Source organism: Pavona decussata, unplaced genomic scaffold (genome assembly GCF_977016875.1).
Source record: "Pavona decussata unplaced genomic scaffold, jaPavDecu1.1 SCAFFOLD_76, whole genome shotgun sequence".
Classification (NCBI taxonomy): Eukaryota; Metazoa; Cnidaria; class Anthozoa; order Scleractinia; family Agariciidae; genus Pavona; species Pavona decussata.
In genome coordinates this window covers 1,635,759-1,653,057 of record NW_028145494.1, presented here as the reverse complement: position 1 = coordinate 1,653,057, position 17,299 = coordinate 1,635,759, and the positions used below count along the sequence as shown (strand labels likewise).

The 17,299-nt window shown below is 39.7% G+C and overlaps 1 protein-coding gene and 1 non-coding gene across 2 annotated transcripts; one reads left to right on the top strand and one right to left on the bottom strand.

The window, feature by feature from the left end:
• Nucleotides 1-107: 107 nt before the first annotated feature.
• Nucleotides 108-16,640, bottom strand: LOC146476573 (uncharacterized). The gene is made up of 13 exons (XM_085114450.1): nt 16,125-16,640; nt 13,664-13,833; nt 13,012-13,185; nt 10,586-10,944; nt 9,552-9,831; nt 8,562-8,779; nt 7,178-7,446; nt 5,798-5,868; nt 5,668-5,717; nt 4,550-4,912; nt 3,364-3,628; nt 2,238-2,514; nt 108-2,008 (listed from the first exon to the last, which is right to left on the bottom strand). The coding sequence occupies exons 1-13, from the start codon at nt 16,502-16,504 to the stop codon at nt 1,903-1,905; spliced, it is 2,982 nt and encodes a 993-aa protein (XP_084970576.1). The 5' UTR covers nt 16,505-16,640; the 3' UTR covers nt 108-1,902.
• Nucleotides 11,828-11,907, top strand: Trnaf-gaa (transfer RNA phenylalanine (anticodon GAA)). Its single transcript has one exon. It is a non-coding gene; the product is annotated as a tRNA-Phe (tRNA).
• Nucleotides 16,641-17,299: the final 659 nt, after the last annotated feature.

Here is a 17,299-nt window from a genome sequence, read left to right as displayed (position 1 = left end):
GGCAGTAGAGCTCAAGGGAGAATTGGCATGAGGCAAGTTGATGCCAAATCCTTGCCCTCACGCGAGCGATACTGCCATCTACATAATAGGCTAACGATATCAGGCTAACGATATCCTCTAATCTGAATCGATACCTTTCATCCTATTGTATCGTTGGGTGCAAAACTAATGTCACATTCTTAGGTTTAGCATGTTTAAGAGAGGGTTGGCGATAAAGTGGAGCTGAAACAATCATCTTACAGTTGTTTGTGTCCGCCCCCAGTTACGGTGTGATCACCACTGACTTTTTTCCGCGATCAAGTGCCTTGTGGTAATGACACGGAGAGCTGTAAACATAAAGAACATTCTTTCTGGCTATCGGTGCATAAGAATGACTTCACAAACTCATTAATAATTCACAAGCCCATTCACCTATCAAATGGTCGATAAAACATCACGTGCAGTGGTTTTAAAACCCGATAAAACCTCCTCCTTATTAATATGCGGTGTTTAACGTTTTTCTCGTATGCTAAAGCATCATTGTTATGAACTCTCCTGACACACGCTTTTCCAGGAATGTTTTTGAAGCTGTTCAAAAAACTCGCCGCACGTGTTTTATCGGGTCTAAAACCACTCGGCTGCCGCTCGTGGTTTTAAATCCCGATAAAACACTGCTGCTCGTGTTTTAAACATTACCTCAAATGTTGCGCGCTTGTCTGAGAAAACCAAGGCTGTAGCTTCGCTTCATTATTCATAAATAGCACTCAAAGAAACCTTTTTTCTCATAAAGGAAATGACAGTAAACTAAAGGGAAATTGCCAGAAAATCGCAAAGCTCGTGTTTATTTTTCATTGAAGAAATGTATTTTTCTATAGAAGCAATATTATTTTTAAAAGTTAGTGCCATCGCTTTAATTTACAAACCCCTTAAACCTCTTATTGCTTCATAGACCTACATGCAGTGCTTATGATTTCATAGAAGGGATACAAAGTCGTCCTATAAAATAAATTAATCTACTTCAGAATATTTTATAACCGTCAACCCCCGAGCCACATACATTTTATTTACTATAATTTTAGCCTATTAGATTCTAGGCTGTGCGGGATGAAAGAGTGAAATTCTAAAGTGCGACCATTCAAATGAAATTGAACTACTGAGCAGTCCTTTTTTTTGGTGGTGTTTACTAACAGAATGTATAAAGTGGTTCTAACTTTTGAGTCTGTTAGTAAAATCCTTAAGTGTGACTATTCAAGTGATAGCTACTGCCCAGTACTTTCGTGTGGTGCTGTTTATTATGCTGTTCAATGTGGTTCTAACTGTACAGAGTGAGACTTGGTAAAAGGAGAGATACTAAGTGTCCCGAGTAGTACTTTTGTGTGATGTTTGTCACTATATTTTAAACTCTGGCGAGTGCTTCGCAACACTTGTGAACAAAGTTAACTTGGATAGTGGCAAAAATGTTTGAGTCATTTATTTAATTATAAGTGTCAATGTATTTGGTACTGAGCACTAATTAGGGACACATTTCAGGTCGAATTGGCACTTCGAAACATTGGTTAATTTTTGAGAAGAGGGGAAAATCAGCGTACCCGGAGCCGAAAAACCTCTCGGAGCGAGGACGAGAACCAACAACCTGAACAAACTCGAGCAACATATGACATATGACATGTGGGCCTCTAAGTTGGTTTAAAAAACTCTACTGCGCCTCGGTTTTCAAAACACTTCGGATGAAACAATTTTCCTCGTGTTTGATATATTACAACAGAAACCCCGGTGGGTGCTTTAAACTGGACAAAAAGACGCTTCTTGCGCGAGTACATTGCACACTTTGTAGAAAATATCCCACTCTCTATTTAGAAACATAAAAGAGAGAGAACAACTGATCTTGATCTATTAAAAGCTCCTCTGTATTTTTCCCCTTTCTCAACCACTAGGGGGCTTTTTTAAATTCTGCAAAGCATTTCTGCTCCTGTCGACCGCGATTTTATCCAGCAGCGGAGCTACAAGTGCCGTCCAACCGGTTTGGTGGCTGAAAACATGCAAAATATGAAACAAGAATTAGCAAAACAACATCGGGAATAAAACTACTTCATAATCTGAAAGAACTACAAGGATCCTTGACTATAAGACATGCAATGCACTCTACAATTTTTAAAATAAAATTTTTTTATTTCCGAGGGAAATCTTAGCAAATCAAAACTATGAGCACTTCTGATGCGGTAGCCCCCTTAAATGGTGGCTAAAGCCTGGTTACTCACCTCGCTCCACATCCTCTCCCTGTTTCAGGGTCAAAGTACTCGTAGAACAGCACTAGCTGGTTCCAGTCTTCGTCCGTTGCGTATCGTTCCTCGTTTCCGTGACAGGGCCTGTGGCCAAGTTTGTCTGGGAGAAATACTGACACCAATCGGCGGGAAAGCTCCATGGCAACGTCTCTAAGACGCATTAGATTTCCAGAGCCGGTTGGACATTCAACTTTGAAACTGTTTCTGTAAAAGTAGTCATGCCGTTTGAGGGCCTCCACGATGAGATAATTGACTAAAAAGAATTGAAAAAATGAGAAAGCTTTAAAATTGATTCAACACATATTTCATGGAAAAATAGGTTGCATGTCCATACATTAATCAGTCCATCCATCTATCCCGCCGTGAGCTACTAATGGCTTTTGGGAAGACGGGAATGCCGCAACGGATTATAATTTTTAACCAGAAATTTCATGTTTAATTTCAGTCAGTCAGTCAGTCAGTCAGTCAGTCAGTCAGTGGGTCAGTCAGTCAGTCAGTCAGTCAGTAAGTCAGTGAGTCAGTCAGTGATTCAGTTAGTCAGTCAGTGAGACCGTCAGTGAGTCAGTCAGTCAGTCAATCAGTCAGTCAGTCAGTCAGTCAGTCAGTCAGTCCGTCAGTCAGTCAGTCAGTCAGTCAGTCAGTCAGTCAGTCAATCAGTCGGTCAATCAGTCAATCAGTCAGTCATATGGTCATAAGGGCCCAGTTGTCAGTTTCCAAAGAAACTGTGGTGCTACGTTGGTGGAGGAGTAGAAACGAATCTTTCAAAGGATTTATCAATTGAGTTGATAAATTTGGCCACCGTATATCATTGAATAGTCAGGCGATTTACGCACTACGATCGCGTTGCATTGTGGATCCAAAATTTCTAAGATGGCGGTGGAAGTGTCCTAATTCGGTGTTTTCCTCCATATCTTCATTAGCCTGTCGCTTCGACAGCTGATGTTTTGAGCGCTAACCGGTACCTTTCGTCAGAGCAAATCGATTCGCTCTGACGAAGTGGTCGATAAGCAAGTAAAAGCAAGTTTTTATTCTATGAATAAAACTTGTTCAAAAACAACAAACCTAAACTGAGAATTGCTTTGCTTCGAATCGTTCTACTTACCACAGTACCAAATGGGTCCCCGCCAGTTACTGTTACCACCGAACATGTGCGTGTTGGATTCTCCTGGAACATAGTCCACTTTGTATGTTTTTCCGAATAAATCCAGCTGGAAAGGATGCTTTTCGTGGTAACGTGACACTGACCGGATGCCGTACGGTGACAGGAATTCATCTTCATCTAACATGTACGATAAAACACTACGAAGCTGTTCGCGTGAAGGAATTGCCAGAAGGTACGAGTCGTCGTTTGGATTCAAGTAAGCTATCTGTTGAATTAAAGAAAAAGTTATTAGATTAGGAGTCAGACCAGTGGTAAACAGCAACAGTATCATTGTATGACTTTGATGAAGAAAAAAAAGAATGAAGATAAAGAGTTCTGTGAGTCACAATTACATCCAAGGAGACCCAGGGACTGATAGTCAGGCCAGTGAGGGAAATCAAAACGAGCAAGGAAATTTTCGGCTTAGTTTGAGTTAGCATGACTTTTCTTTGCCTTCCTTCATGTTTCTCGCCCGTTTTGGCTTTCTCTCGACCTGACTATTTGTCCCTGGCTCTCCGAGAATCATCCCATAATTATGGAGCCCATTAAACACAAACACGTAATTACGGTTATTTTCAATAAGTTGAAAACCGACTTATTCATACTTAAGGACGGTGCCTACTTTTGTTACTGTGCATACATTCTACGCATCTCGAGATAGTCGGGTTTCCTATGGGTGGTGCCTACTGATACAGGGATATTTTGGCGCGGTTTAAAACTATGTGGAGAAAGCAGAACTTAGCAAGTCTCTTGGTATCCAAAAAGAAAATTTGGGGTAACCATGCATTTTTTCAAAGATAATAAAGCTTCAATTTGAAAAAAAAAAAGCCATACATTGCTTTGTATTTTACTGTTTTTTAGAATAATTGTTGCTTAGTTATCTCTGAAAAATGCGTGGCTATCTCCCAATTTTCTTTTTGGATTTCATTAGCCCTTGCTAAGATCTGCTTTCCTCGCATAGTCAGAAACCACACAAAAATACTTCATTATTAGTAGGCACCGTCCTTAAGCTCAATCTGACTGTAAATTTCAACATTGCTGGTAAACAGACAAGTTGAAATCCAAGAAAGATGATCATAAAGGAGCTATTGAATTCACTTTTTACATTATATCCAGGATAGTACGTGGTACCAACAATACAACTTACTTGTGCTGCTTGGTCTTTCCTGTTTTCCATGAACCAGTTTAACTGTTTCCTGAAGCCGGGCAGTTTATCCAAGTACTTTCCATCTAACACCAAGCACGCCATCAAAGGAATCAGCCCGACGATGCTGCGCACGCGCAAAGGAAAGAAATCTTCGTCTCTGTGAAAGTGATCGTAGTAGAATCCGTCCTCTGTGTCCCAGAGTCCAAACCCATCCGACATTTGATTAATGGCGTCCGCGATGCTGGTGAAATGTTCCAGAAATTTGATGGCCATGTCTTCGTAGGCTGCATCATTTAAGGCGAGCTCTAAAGAGATGTTTAGCATCACGACAGAATACAAGGCCATCCATGCTGTACCATCCGCCTGGTGTGAGAAAGATAGAAAGAATTTCCACAATCTTTCACGCAGTTTTTGGTTTGTCATAGCTATTGATATCGGTAATGGGCTCCTGTTGATATTTATATCCCACTGGGACTAAAAAAAAAGTTAAATAGTACTGAGAAAGGAAAAATAGGACCGCCGGCGATGGTAAAAATGGTTGAGTTGGCTATAATCATGTCATATCCAACAAGCGCGAGTGGAATAATTGTTTTATTAAAAGCAATCAACAAATATTGCAAAATCTTGATGATTTCGCTTTGCAAGAACAATCAGAAGACAATCTTATACATGTAGTCGTTTTTTCTCGGGCATGGTATATTGGTTCATATACCATGGCTGCTGAGCCAATCAAATCCCTGGAGTTGCATTATACAGTGATCCATCTTTTAATAGTAAAGGTTAGTCAAGGTTCCTTTAATAAATAGAACTAAAAGGTGATAAACGACGTTATTCTGCCGTAAAAACGAAAAACAACAAAACAAAAACAAAAGAAAGAACAACAATAACAACAACAAAATTTATCTAAAAAGCAATAACAAAAACATTGCCGAGACCCGGGATTATTCAGAGCTAATGCTAACTCTCCGGATTTGAATCAGGGACCTTCAGATCTTCAGTCTGACGCTCTCCCAACTGAGCTATCTCGGCAACTGCTTCTCTTTTGAAGAACAAACAAAACTTTGAACGGTGAAAATATTGTCAATGATTATTAGCACAAAATGTATAGTAAGGTTTACCTGACAAAGGCGATCTCCCAGGGGAAGAGGCTTGGATCGGTCAAATAAACCTAAAATTGAAACGAAATAAAATTAGTCAAAAGACTCGTTTGGAGGAGAAGTCAAGAAAGGGTTTTGGTCAGACACTTGCCAATGTTGTCGAGTCCAAGAAATCCTCCTCCGAAAATATTCTGTCCTTCGGGGTCCTTTCTGTTCACCCACCTGCGGTGAACAAAGGGAAGTATCATTGATTTCTGCTTATTTTTTTTTAATTAAAATGATTGCAGCTGTGAACTCAATACGAATTCTACGCTGAGTGCTTCGCGTAAGTAATTTAATAGACTTATAATTCAGGCCGAAGCCTGCACGGCCAGCGCCAGAAATTATAAACCAAGAGAAAATAAGGGGACAGAGAAGGAAACTAGAGGCGTTGGCTGGGATATGTGAATTTCACTTAATTTATTTTTAAACGGAAGTCGGTTTCCCGAGACGTCCGCAAACGGCCAGTGTGATGTCACAGGAAGTCATCTGAGGGTGCCAACGTCGCATTGTGTAATGGCAGCTGTTGAATATTCAGTATGGCTTTCTTAAGTGGCATTTTCAGGCTTCTAGATTCGTTGGCGGACGTCTCGGGGAAACAGACTTCCGCCTTCACGACGTCTAAAAATAACTTAAATGAAATTCACATATCCCAAGGGCTATACTGGGGTCTTCCTCTCTGTCCCCTTATTTTCTCTTGATAAACCTAATGATTAGTGTCTGTCTATGAAAATAAGTAGTGACAAACCGACGATTTTTCTCTCCCACTTACGCATGTATTTTACAGTTGAAAATAAATAATGACAAAGAGAAATAAAAAAAAAAAAAAAAAAAAGAAAAAATGTAAAAGGAGGAAGAGAGACGTTAGGGAACAAAGGGAGAAAACAAAAATTGCCGAGACCCGGGATTATTCAGGGCTCATACGAACTCTCCGGATTTGAACCAGGGACCTTCAGATCTTCAGTCTGACGCTCTCCCAACTGAGCTATCTCGGCAACGGATGTTTACATGCTCAAAAATAAGGACAAAAATGAACGCCTTAGAAATTTATTCTCAGTCGATATTTGTATTTCCTCATGTTGACATGACATATTTGGAATACTCAATGAAACCTTCACAGAAGACGGTTTGAATGTTAACTTTGTTAACGATCTTTCTTTGGTTTATCAACATTACAGTACGACGCTCCTTACCGTGGCCACCCAACAAACCTTTTTTTTTTTACAAATTAGACAATCGGGATACGCGAATTTCATTAACGGTCACGCCTCCTTGGAAAGTCCAGCAGGCAAGTGACGCAACGATGAATTATTGAAAACATGTCGTTTTGTATTTTTTGGCTAACTTGTAAAAAAAAAATGGTATGTTGGGTGGCCACGGTAAGGCGCGTCGCACTGTAACAAGTACACCATCTTTCATTTTCCAAAGACGTACAGTTTCAAAGCCGGAAACAAATTTAACGACACGACCACTAGTTCGTTAATCTACTTACCAAGTGAAGTTCAAAAGAAGTTTCTGGAAGCATTTCGCAAGGAAGACGGTATCCTTCTCCCCAGTCCTCCCGGTCAGTTCGTAAACTCGGTAACAGGCCAGCGCGTGCACGGGTGGATTGACGTCACTGAGCGCGAACTCATAAGCGGGAATCTGTCCGTTTGGCGCCATGTACGTCTCGCGGAGGAACAGTAACAACTGGTCCTTGGCAAATTCAGGGTCCACTTTGCAGAAGGGTAGCATGTGGAAGGCTAAATCCCATGAGGCGTACTAGTTACACGAATAAGAAAAAAAATAGGAAGACAACGTCAGTTTGATAATTAAGACAAAGCCTCAGTTCAACTTTTGGGGATCTAACCCAGGTATAATCAGCCTAGAATGAGAAAACTCTGATATCAATTAAACTCTTCCTTGTGTTACTATAGGGCAATCATCAAAATTATTTACCTGGAAGAAGTATAACGTTCACGTAACTTTTGCATGGTTGAGTAGTTTTTTCAGTAATTGTGTAAATATTCGATACTCTAAGACTTTAAGTTCTACCAAACTTAGTCTTGGGCTCTTTGTACAAAGAGGACTCTTAGAGGCAGTTATTTAAACAGAGTCTAACTTAGACCGCGGCTTAAGACAATCAGTAAGCCTCCAAATCTGTTTATAAGTGGTTTACTTTAAGTAGATAAAACGTTGTCTAGTTTGGGATGCAAGCCTTCTTGCTACCGCCAGCAGCAGACAACGTTTAGATATGATTGGTGGCAAAATTGAAAATGGCTTAGAACGTGGTTTTGTTAAACACCGTCTAACCTGTCTTTTGATAACTGACCCTAAGATTTTAAGTTCTACTAAACTTAGTCTTGAGCTCGTTGTGCAAAGAGGACTCTAACTGTTTTATTAATTCAGTTTCATGCAATCTGATTGAAAGAGTTATTAGTTTCATGGGTTGAAAATAGTTATGAATTGAGCTTTCACTAATGGAGTGCTTCTGGAAGGCTTGTTCCTGCCTTAATCATATCATTACCAAACACAAATAGACTGTTCACACTTGTTGGAGGAATACCTCAACTGTGTTCAAGTATATTTTAATGCAATTACGACTTGCCACTACGTATAAATTTTCTCTGTGTGTAAGCATTGATTGTTTGCTTTTGCTCGTGGAGGCAGCATGCATTTATGAGCGCCGGAAATTTGCGTTACCGGCTTTGTACTCATGACATCTTGGTGTAAACAACTCTTTACATTTCTTTGGATAATTGTAAGCATTTGTAAGTGGACTTGTATTTGTGACTCTTCGTTTCGGGGGCCAACCTTCTTACTTTTGCTTCAACGGAAATAAATAATTGTTACAAGGTTATAACAAGCTGTAGTAAGTTATTCATTGTAATAGCTACCCAAGGATATTCCCATTTGTCAGGAGTAGAAATCACATCCTTATTGTGCAGGTATTTCCATTCTGAGTTTCTACCCTTCAGTCGATCGGGAGGTGGGCAAGGCATGCTGGGATCACCCTTGAGCCACTCATCAATGACGTAATAATAAAACTGTTTGCTCCATAGTAACCCCGCGTAGGCCTGGCGCGAAACTGTCACTTCGTCAACTGAGAGGAATTCTAGTGACAGAAAAAAAAAAAATAATAATACAAACTAAGGGTCGCCGTAACTTTGGGCGACTAAGGGCGACTTAAGGCGATTTAAGGCCACTTTACCAAAGTAGGCCTTTCGCTTTAAATTTTAATTCTTTTATATTTCAGTCATTCAGCCATTCTCATTCCAGAAGAGATTAAAAAAACGCATCCTAAAATGTACGTTATAGCAGAACGTTGTTAATTTGAATCTCTGTTAGCTTAAAGGGGCAGTGTCACCTATTTCAGTGTCACTTTGAATAGAATCATTAAAATAATGTCTGGTTCACTTTTATTAGTGGATGGCTAGAATGAACATGGATTGCAACTTAAAAAAATGGGCCATTTTTTTCAAGTTCTTCCAGTGTACTTAGAGAAGTCGCCAAAAGCTGGTTATAGTTTGTTCTTCCCAGGAAATATCACTTAATGTTTTCTTCCCGGTTCTCTAGGAGCAATTTCATGTTAGCAGAACGGTTCTTGTTGTCAAATATTTGAGTAGTTTTGATTAAAATACAGCAAAATCGTCGCGACAGTGTCCCTTTAACATTCTTCTTAATTTGATCTGAAAGCAGATCTGTTTTGGCATTAATGAGTATAAAGTGAAGATAGTTGGTGTTGCCGAAGGGACTGTCTACTGCGTCTCCAGCTTTCCAGACTGCATGTAAAAGAAGAATTATTGAGTACATTTACCACAAAGAATAATCAGTGAAGACAAGCCTTGTAGAGTCTTAATTAATATACAGTTTAATGATCCTCTTACCTGGTATGACAGTCTTGTAAAACTCATCGGCTTCATGTTTTCTCCGAGACAACACATCATCAAAAAGCGTTTCACCGAATGGCATGGGCACTCTATCATTACAGGCTGAGAGGCGACAGCGAATAGTGTGCTGTCCTCCAGAAGGGACTGTAAGGACATAATGCGCTGCCATCTTGGTACCCTCCTGGAGTGGATTGACAGCCTTGTTTTCATTGTCGATGACGTAGCGATGAAATGCATCTTTTGTATAAGGTGACATACTGGCTGTTTTGAAGAGTTTCTGTTAGGAAATACGAGAAAATGAGGTAAGATATAAAATGCTTGTTATTGAACTTTTTCGTAATCCGCAGGGAACAGCCAAGTAGCTTGTTGAGCTTGAACTGGTCACAGAAGTCAATGATGTTTGAACTTTTTAAAGGGAGATTATAAGCATGGATTAAATAAATAAATAAATAAATAAATAAATAAATAAATAAAACGGAAATACACATCTAAACAACACACCAAGCCGGTTACCCTTCTAAACACACGAACCAAACAATTCAAATCTTAATTTTCCCCTATTGACTGGCTTTGACTAAACTTTCTTATTGTCTTTACAAATATTCTAAATATCATATTTACGGCGTCATCTTATAAAAGACTTCCGTTCCTGATGGTAATTTTTGATGACAATAAACCTTGAATAGATAAACGGCCAAACAAGCAAATAAACGAATTAATTAAGGCAAATTTCTTAAACGTGATAAAAGCACAGAATTTAGCAAATTGTTTGAAAGTGTGAGAGAATGATTTTATCAAGCTTCGATATTTTTACTGGTGAATTCATTAGCCAGAAATTTTCATAGTTGAAACGTGTCCTCCACAGAAACAAATAGTCATGGAAAGTTTGGCAAAGTGATCTCAAACCTGCTGCTGAAACTTCCAATAGTCCGTATCTCCCTCTCCCACACAGATGTTTAAAACTTTCGGTAGGAATGTATCAATGATTGCCTGTTGTGCGAGTAGCTTCAAGTTTTCTAGCTCCACCCTACCTCGCAGTTAGTTTCATTCTCTGTGAAAAGCAGCTCCGGTCCTTGTCCTTCCTGATCAGGGCCCACAGTAAAAGCATATTTTCCTAAGCTTTCATGGTAGCATTCCACCTGTCCGGGCGCTGTTTGCACCATCTTTGGCCTCTTAGTGCACCCTTTTGACTTTGAACCCCCCAAGCACGTGCACGCCTCGTGATCACAGCCCCAGCTCCACGTGTTTCTGAACCACAATGTCGGTAGCAGGTGCACTCGCGCTTTTTCAGGTCCACGGTTTGCTATGGTAATTTTGATGAGTACATCATCAGGGGTGTTCTTGGAGTACTCTACGAAAACGTCCCAGTGGCACCCGTCATCAAACACTCCTGGAGTAATGAAAACAAACATTATAAACATTTTTTGGGGGGCCGTATTGAAATTTGCTTGGCTTGATAGCGGGTGACCTGCATCGTTTGCAACGTCTTACATGGTTGGTCAAGAGAACAAAAGAACGAACAACTGAACAATGCTCTCAGCCTTAAAAAAAAAAAAAAACGATGCAGCTGCAGGTTATGAAGGTCCCGTGAAAATAGAGCGGTCATTTTGACCGCATTTTTGTTATAAGCCGTTTTAAACAATCCCAGTAAATCCGGATTTTGCTATCAGTCAGTCAGTCAGTCAGTCAGTCAGTCAGTCAGGCAGGCAGGCAGGCAGGCAGGCAGGCAGTCAGTCAGTCAGTCAGTCAGTCAGTCAGTCAGTCAGTTAATCGATCGATCGATCAATCAATAAATCAATCAATCAATCAATCAATTAGTAATTAAGGCATAAAATTCTACTTGGGAGCTCGTCTGTAGTTAACACTAACTAATACTATGTAGAAGTACAGGTTACTATAACTTGAACTTTAATACTTGTAAGGTAGTGACCAATATCCAATTTCTCCTCACATATAACACTTAATGATCAGCCATTTAGGCATATGTGAATAAGGTATCGAAATAATCATCAAAGAAAAAACTCTCTTGATGCTCAAACAAATTCACTCAACTGGTGCCGTAAGAAATATATAGAGAGCAATAAGGAGAATGTCTATGTGGATCAGGCTGGAGCTAAAGCAATTTACTCTTGGTTATTTCCGCCGTTGAAAGTAGAATTGACTATGTATTTCTAGCTAGCGAGAAACCTGATTTCCTTGTCCGCTTACAGTATTGGCGTTACTGCAGTCGTCCCTTTCACTTGTATATACTTTTTAGCGTGAAAATATCAGTTGCCGAGATAGCTCAGTTGGGAGAGCGTCAGACTGAAGATCTGAAGGTCCCTGGTTCAAATCCGGAGAGTTTGCGTGAGCTCTGAATAATCCCGGGTCTTGGCAATCCTTTATTTTTGTCGATTTGTCCGTCACGTCACATATCTACGGTTATTGTAATACTACGCAGATAAAAAGTTTCTTTATTTTTTTTATTTCAACAATGTTAAACCAGAAGTCAGGCTTCCGTTAAAAGGAAGTTCTTCCTATGAAGCCTGGAGCGGGTTACTAATTTAGATATTCTGTCATGCATCCCCGAGTAATTGACCGCTCGTCACTGAAATGTAGGCTCTTTTATTTACTTTTAACCGTTAATCCATGAAGCCACTGGTTTAGTTTCAGTGTTTTAGACAACTTGTAGCAAACGTCCAGTTCAATGACTGTAATTCCGCGACCCGGCTTCAGTTGATAATCGTTTCCGACGTGTAAGTAGCGCCGACCGAGAGCACATTGTATGTCTTTTGTTTGTGTGTGTTGTTTCGCAGATGTAATATTTTCTGACGGTCTTTCGGTTCTTTTGTTTTATATCATTCGTGCTTTATTCTCACCAAAACCCGATAATTTTTGGGTCCATGACTATCATTTGCTAAAATTAAATGGAGATGGAAATCACAGCCTACTGATTTCACTAAGCTTTATCAGTTGCCAAGATAGCTCAGTTGCGAGAGCGTCAGACTGAAGATTTGAAGGTCCCTGGTTCAAATCCGGAGAGTTCGTATAAACTCTGAAAAATCCCGGGTCTTGGCATATCTTTTTTTTACAGCACGTATACAATTTCCCGGAATTTTTTAGAAAACGTCATATTCGTCCTTACACAAGGACATTACACGGATATTACACGGTGGCGCGAAGATATAAATTTTATTTTTTAGTGGTAAAATATTGCTTTTAACACGAGAAAATAAAATTTATATCTTTAAGCCACCGTGTAATTTTCTTTTTATTATATAGACACGAGTGTTTTGCTGACTGTTTGCACAAACAACGGTGAAAAGCGGGAAATGACGTCATCAATCTCCCCACTAGTGAAGATATGGAAAATTCGCCACTCGAGTCCCGGATGTAGTTACGTATGAATTTTACGAGTGGTGTATTTCCAGTTAAACACTCGTGTCTATATAATAAAAAGATATATTTTGTGTTTTACCTGTGTCAGCCAGTTCAAATTCTCGGTCCTCTATGGTTCTTTGCTTATTCTCGGTGACTAGCTTTGCATAAGGATATTCGTTTTGTGGGTATTTGTACAAAGCTTTCATGTAAGAATGCGTAGGAGTGGAGTCCAGATAGTAGTAGCATTCTTTTACATCTTCACCATGGTTACCTGTTGAAATGAAGGCGAGATAATGAACAGTGAAGAAGTACCAAGACATTAAACTGTAAATGAACGAAAAAAGCAAGCCTGCATAAATTAAGAAATCGGTAAAAAACCAACCAGAGAAATAAACGCATGCAGTGCGCGGTGCAACCGGTGCCAAGCGCGGGAAACGGAAGCACGGGAAATACTTATGTGATTGGTGGTAAGCACCGGAAAGATAAAAACGCGGGAAACATGAAACCAGTGTCAATTTCAGTGGCGTTTGCCATAAGCGCGGGTAAACCAGTGTATGCAACACTACGATTAATTTTGGTTTGTTTTTACTTGGTTACGTAAATACCAGCAAGCATGTTTTCTCTGATTGGTTAGAATTAGAGCACATAGCATGCGCATTTTTTTTGGCAAACGTAAAACGGGAAAAGTTTAATTCAGTTTCACACTGATTTTGCTTTAGAATGACATTGGCCTTCTACAGGGGCCTTACCCTCATTTCCAGTAAGTCCAAAGAGCCTCTCTTTCAGAATGGGATCTTTCTCATTCCATAAAGCCAAACCAAAGCACAGCCGGCACTCACGGTCCGTGATTCCTAGCAAACCGTCCTCTCCCCAGCGATAAGCACGTGATCGAGCGTGGTCATGCGGGAAATATTCCCAGCTGAAAAGATAGAAATGGCATCTTTTTACTTGTGAGATGTTTACTGGAAGATCTGGAAGAGTTTAAATCTTCACTTTGTGGAAATCACGAGACTGCTAAATTAGTGACGTTGTTGGTCATCGGAAAATTTGACTGAAAGGCACTGGTTTTGTATATTTGGCTACAATTAACTGTCATCGCTAAGAGGTACCAATTCATTGCCACAAGTAGTTTCTGTCCCATTTTCCTTCCGGCCTGCTATGGGATAAAATCCCACTGGGTAAAACGCCATTTTTATAAATGTTTAAGTCAGATTAAACAACTATTAAATCTGAGACAAACTTTAAGTTATGTTTAAGACACTTAAACACATTTTAAACTGAGACAATGATTTAAATGGACATGTTAAATCTGGTTTAAGTTATGTTTAATAGAGGAGTAAAGTACTGAAAGATTTTTAAAAGTCCAATTCAAGCTGCCTTAAAAATACCACTAAATCGGGAGCTAAATCCATTGAAATATTTAGGCCTGGCTAAATTAACAATACTAAATTACATCTATTTGGAACTTAAGTGTAATTTAACGCCACCCGAAATATAGAATTAATTTTTCTAAATGTACCATTTGACTTGGGTTTAATTTAGCAGCTGATGCAGTTCAAAATGTGTTCTAAATCCAGGACTAGTTCAAGCTAAATTGAATACAGAATGGGGCTTTGAAAGTACAGAGATATATTCATGTGAAAATTGTAATCCACCTAAAATTCAACATCAACATTTTTATTTCGGAGATATAAATCAGTCTTCGAATGTAGTCATGAAGGAAAGATGGACCGGTCCGGAGGATAGTTGGAATTACTAAATGCCGATGTCACAAACATTTATGAAATCATGGCACAAATGAGCGAATTTACAGTTGTAAGTGTTAAACGTCCACAAACTTGAACTTGCCCTGCCTTGCAAGCCTTTTTGTATTTTGGATGCATTTAGTGCAAATTAAACAGATTAAAAACGTTAAATGGAGGATAAAAACTCGTGCGTTTACTACGAATTAAGTAAAACTTCATATTAGCTTAAAGCGTTTAATAGGTTAAGCAGCTTAACCTCTAAATAGGCGTTCCTTAGCAAGGAAGTGGAAGGAATTAAAAAAAAAAAAAGAAAAAACGTTCGTCGAGTCGAGAAAGCGCTGATGGTCGCACCGTCTCCTTCCCAAACCAGTGCTTTTTCACAGGCCAAAATCTATCAAATTTCAACTCCTACAAGGCAAGAGAGTTTCTTTCGTCACTTTTATACCGGGCATAATAACAAAACGATCCACTTGCCCACACAAGCATATTTGTCTCTTCTGATATTTTCTAACAGGAAACGTGACTAAAATTAACCGAGAGAAGGGCACTCCAAACAGCCACTCTATTTGATAGAGCACTTCAAGTCGTTTTACTAGACGTGAATGGAAATGGGTGCTGGGTGGTATACTCCGACGGAAAATCAAGTATTTTGATTCCAAATACCGTAGTCAAGAGGAGAGAGAAATAATCAGTAGGCACAGAAATCTTCAGTCAATCGGAGACAAATCAAGTGAAAAACTAAGATCCCCCTCTCCCCTTATTTTAATGATAGAAAAAAAAAAAAAACGGTGAGCTAAAGCCTTAGGGCACCGTTGTTTTTTAGCACGAATCCATTATCGATTTTTGAACCTAAGACTGTGGATCTCACCCCTCTTCCCTGAACAAAAGGTAGTATTTTTCTTTCTCATTCTAAGCTAAACAGAATCACGAGAGGCTTGTTTCCTGTAAGACCACACTGGACGAACATGGGTACGGTTTCAACAACAGGAAAACGGAAAAATGAAAACACACTGGGCAAAACGTTCGGACTAACAAATTCCTTCTTTCCATGTTTTGGGAATGGGCTCGTCAACTCGTACTTGAAGCGGAAAGAAAACTTACAAAACCTTTGCAATTTATTCGACTCACTGCATCCAAGGGTTCTTAAAAGAGTTTTTCCTTAGGTTTCCCTCGATCAATTGTGTGAAAGTAGATCATTTAAGAGAAACAAGATTTATTTTTCATTAATCATTTTGTTGATTGTACTTTTGAAATGATTTAATATCACACGTATCCCGGCTTGTCAATCGAGACTCATTTGTTTGTGTAGCACAAGTAATGATAAGTTCCCCATGGTCATTTCCGGAAATCAGAGGAGCATGCCAACCTGCCGGTCTAGCCATGCTCTTCGAGATGTAATTAAGCAAACAATGTTATAACATGCGCTAGTTAAGGCGAAAATGACAATAAGGTAATTATTTCTCACCAGCTTCCATTATAAGAGTAATCCTCCCGAACTGTTGCCCATTGCCTCTCGGACAAATAAGGCCCCCACTCTCTCCATCTCTTTTCAGGGTCATTCTTGTCTTCTTCAAGTCGTCTCCATTCTTCAGGCTGCTTCTTATACTCTGGACAACTTTTCTTCCGTTGCCATATATTACTGAAATTTCCATTTCTCAACTCGCGCCTGTTATTTTCTTGTTGCCTTCCTTTCACTTTGTTACGAAGCCCCGAAATTTCTGATACTGAGACGACAGAGTGACGACGTTTCGGAGCAGTTTTGTTTTCAGGAGTTTCTCTGGAGAGAGCTCGGTTGCTGCCCTCCATAGACCTTCTGTACGAGACTAACTGGCTAAGGGTATCCATTGTTCATTCAGTACAATCCTTCACACGATGGAACTCTGTTGGTCAAAAACATCACAGCCTGTAACTTACCGGGCTGATCTATCGTGTCTTGGCTATAGGTATATATATATAGCCGGCAACAAAATAATGCCATTATTATTTCACTCCTTTGGTTTCAAACTCACTGAACTTTCGGCAGTTTTTCTTTTCAGGACGAACCACTAATATTCCAGGATTAGTTTGTGTGAGGTCTTCGTTACACGTGCTTACACGTGCTTAATGTGTGGAGGGGTCTGTGCGGCCGGCCTGTAAAAGCATGTCATGTGAACTAGATGTGCGTGTGTTTGTTAGTGTAGTGTACGGGCTGAATCGAGAGTTGAATTGATTAGGCTTGAGACACGATAATTTGTTTTGAACATTATTTGGTTAAAGCCCAGGGAGGGATATTCCTTCTTAAAGCCTTGAAAATGCAAGGCTCCAAAGAGCTCCTATATAGACTACATAGCCTTCGGGCAGACGTCTCCTATTTCCTTTGTTGCACAACGATTATTCCTGAGGGGAGGGGGCAGCTGTACACAGGCTACTCCAATAAAAACTTTAAAGGAATACCCCGGCCTCCCCAGCCCCGTTTCGGAGTTGATGCTTACATGTTTGTCTGCAGAATGATGGCTTATGAGTCATGGCTGATCATTCGAATACAAACGTATCTTGTTTGAATAACAGTGTTTTCTTGAATTCTGAAGTAAACTTTCAAGTCAAGTGACTAACAAGGTGGTCAAAAATCGGGTTTCACTGTGAAAGAGGCGAAAGGGAGAA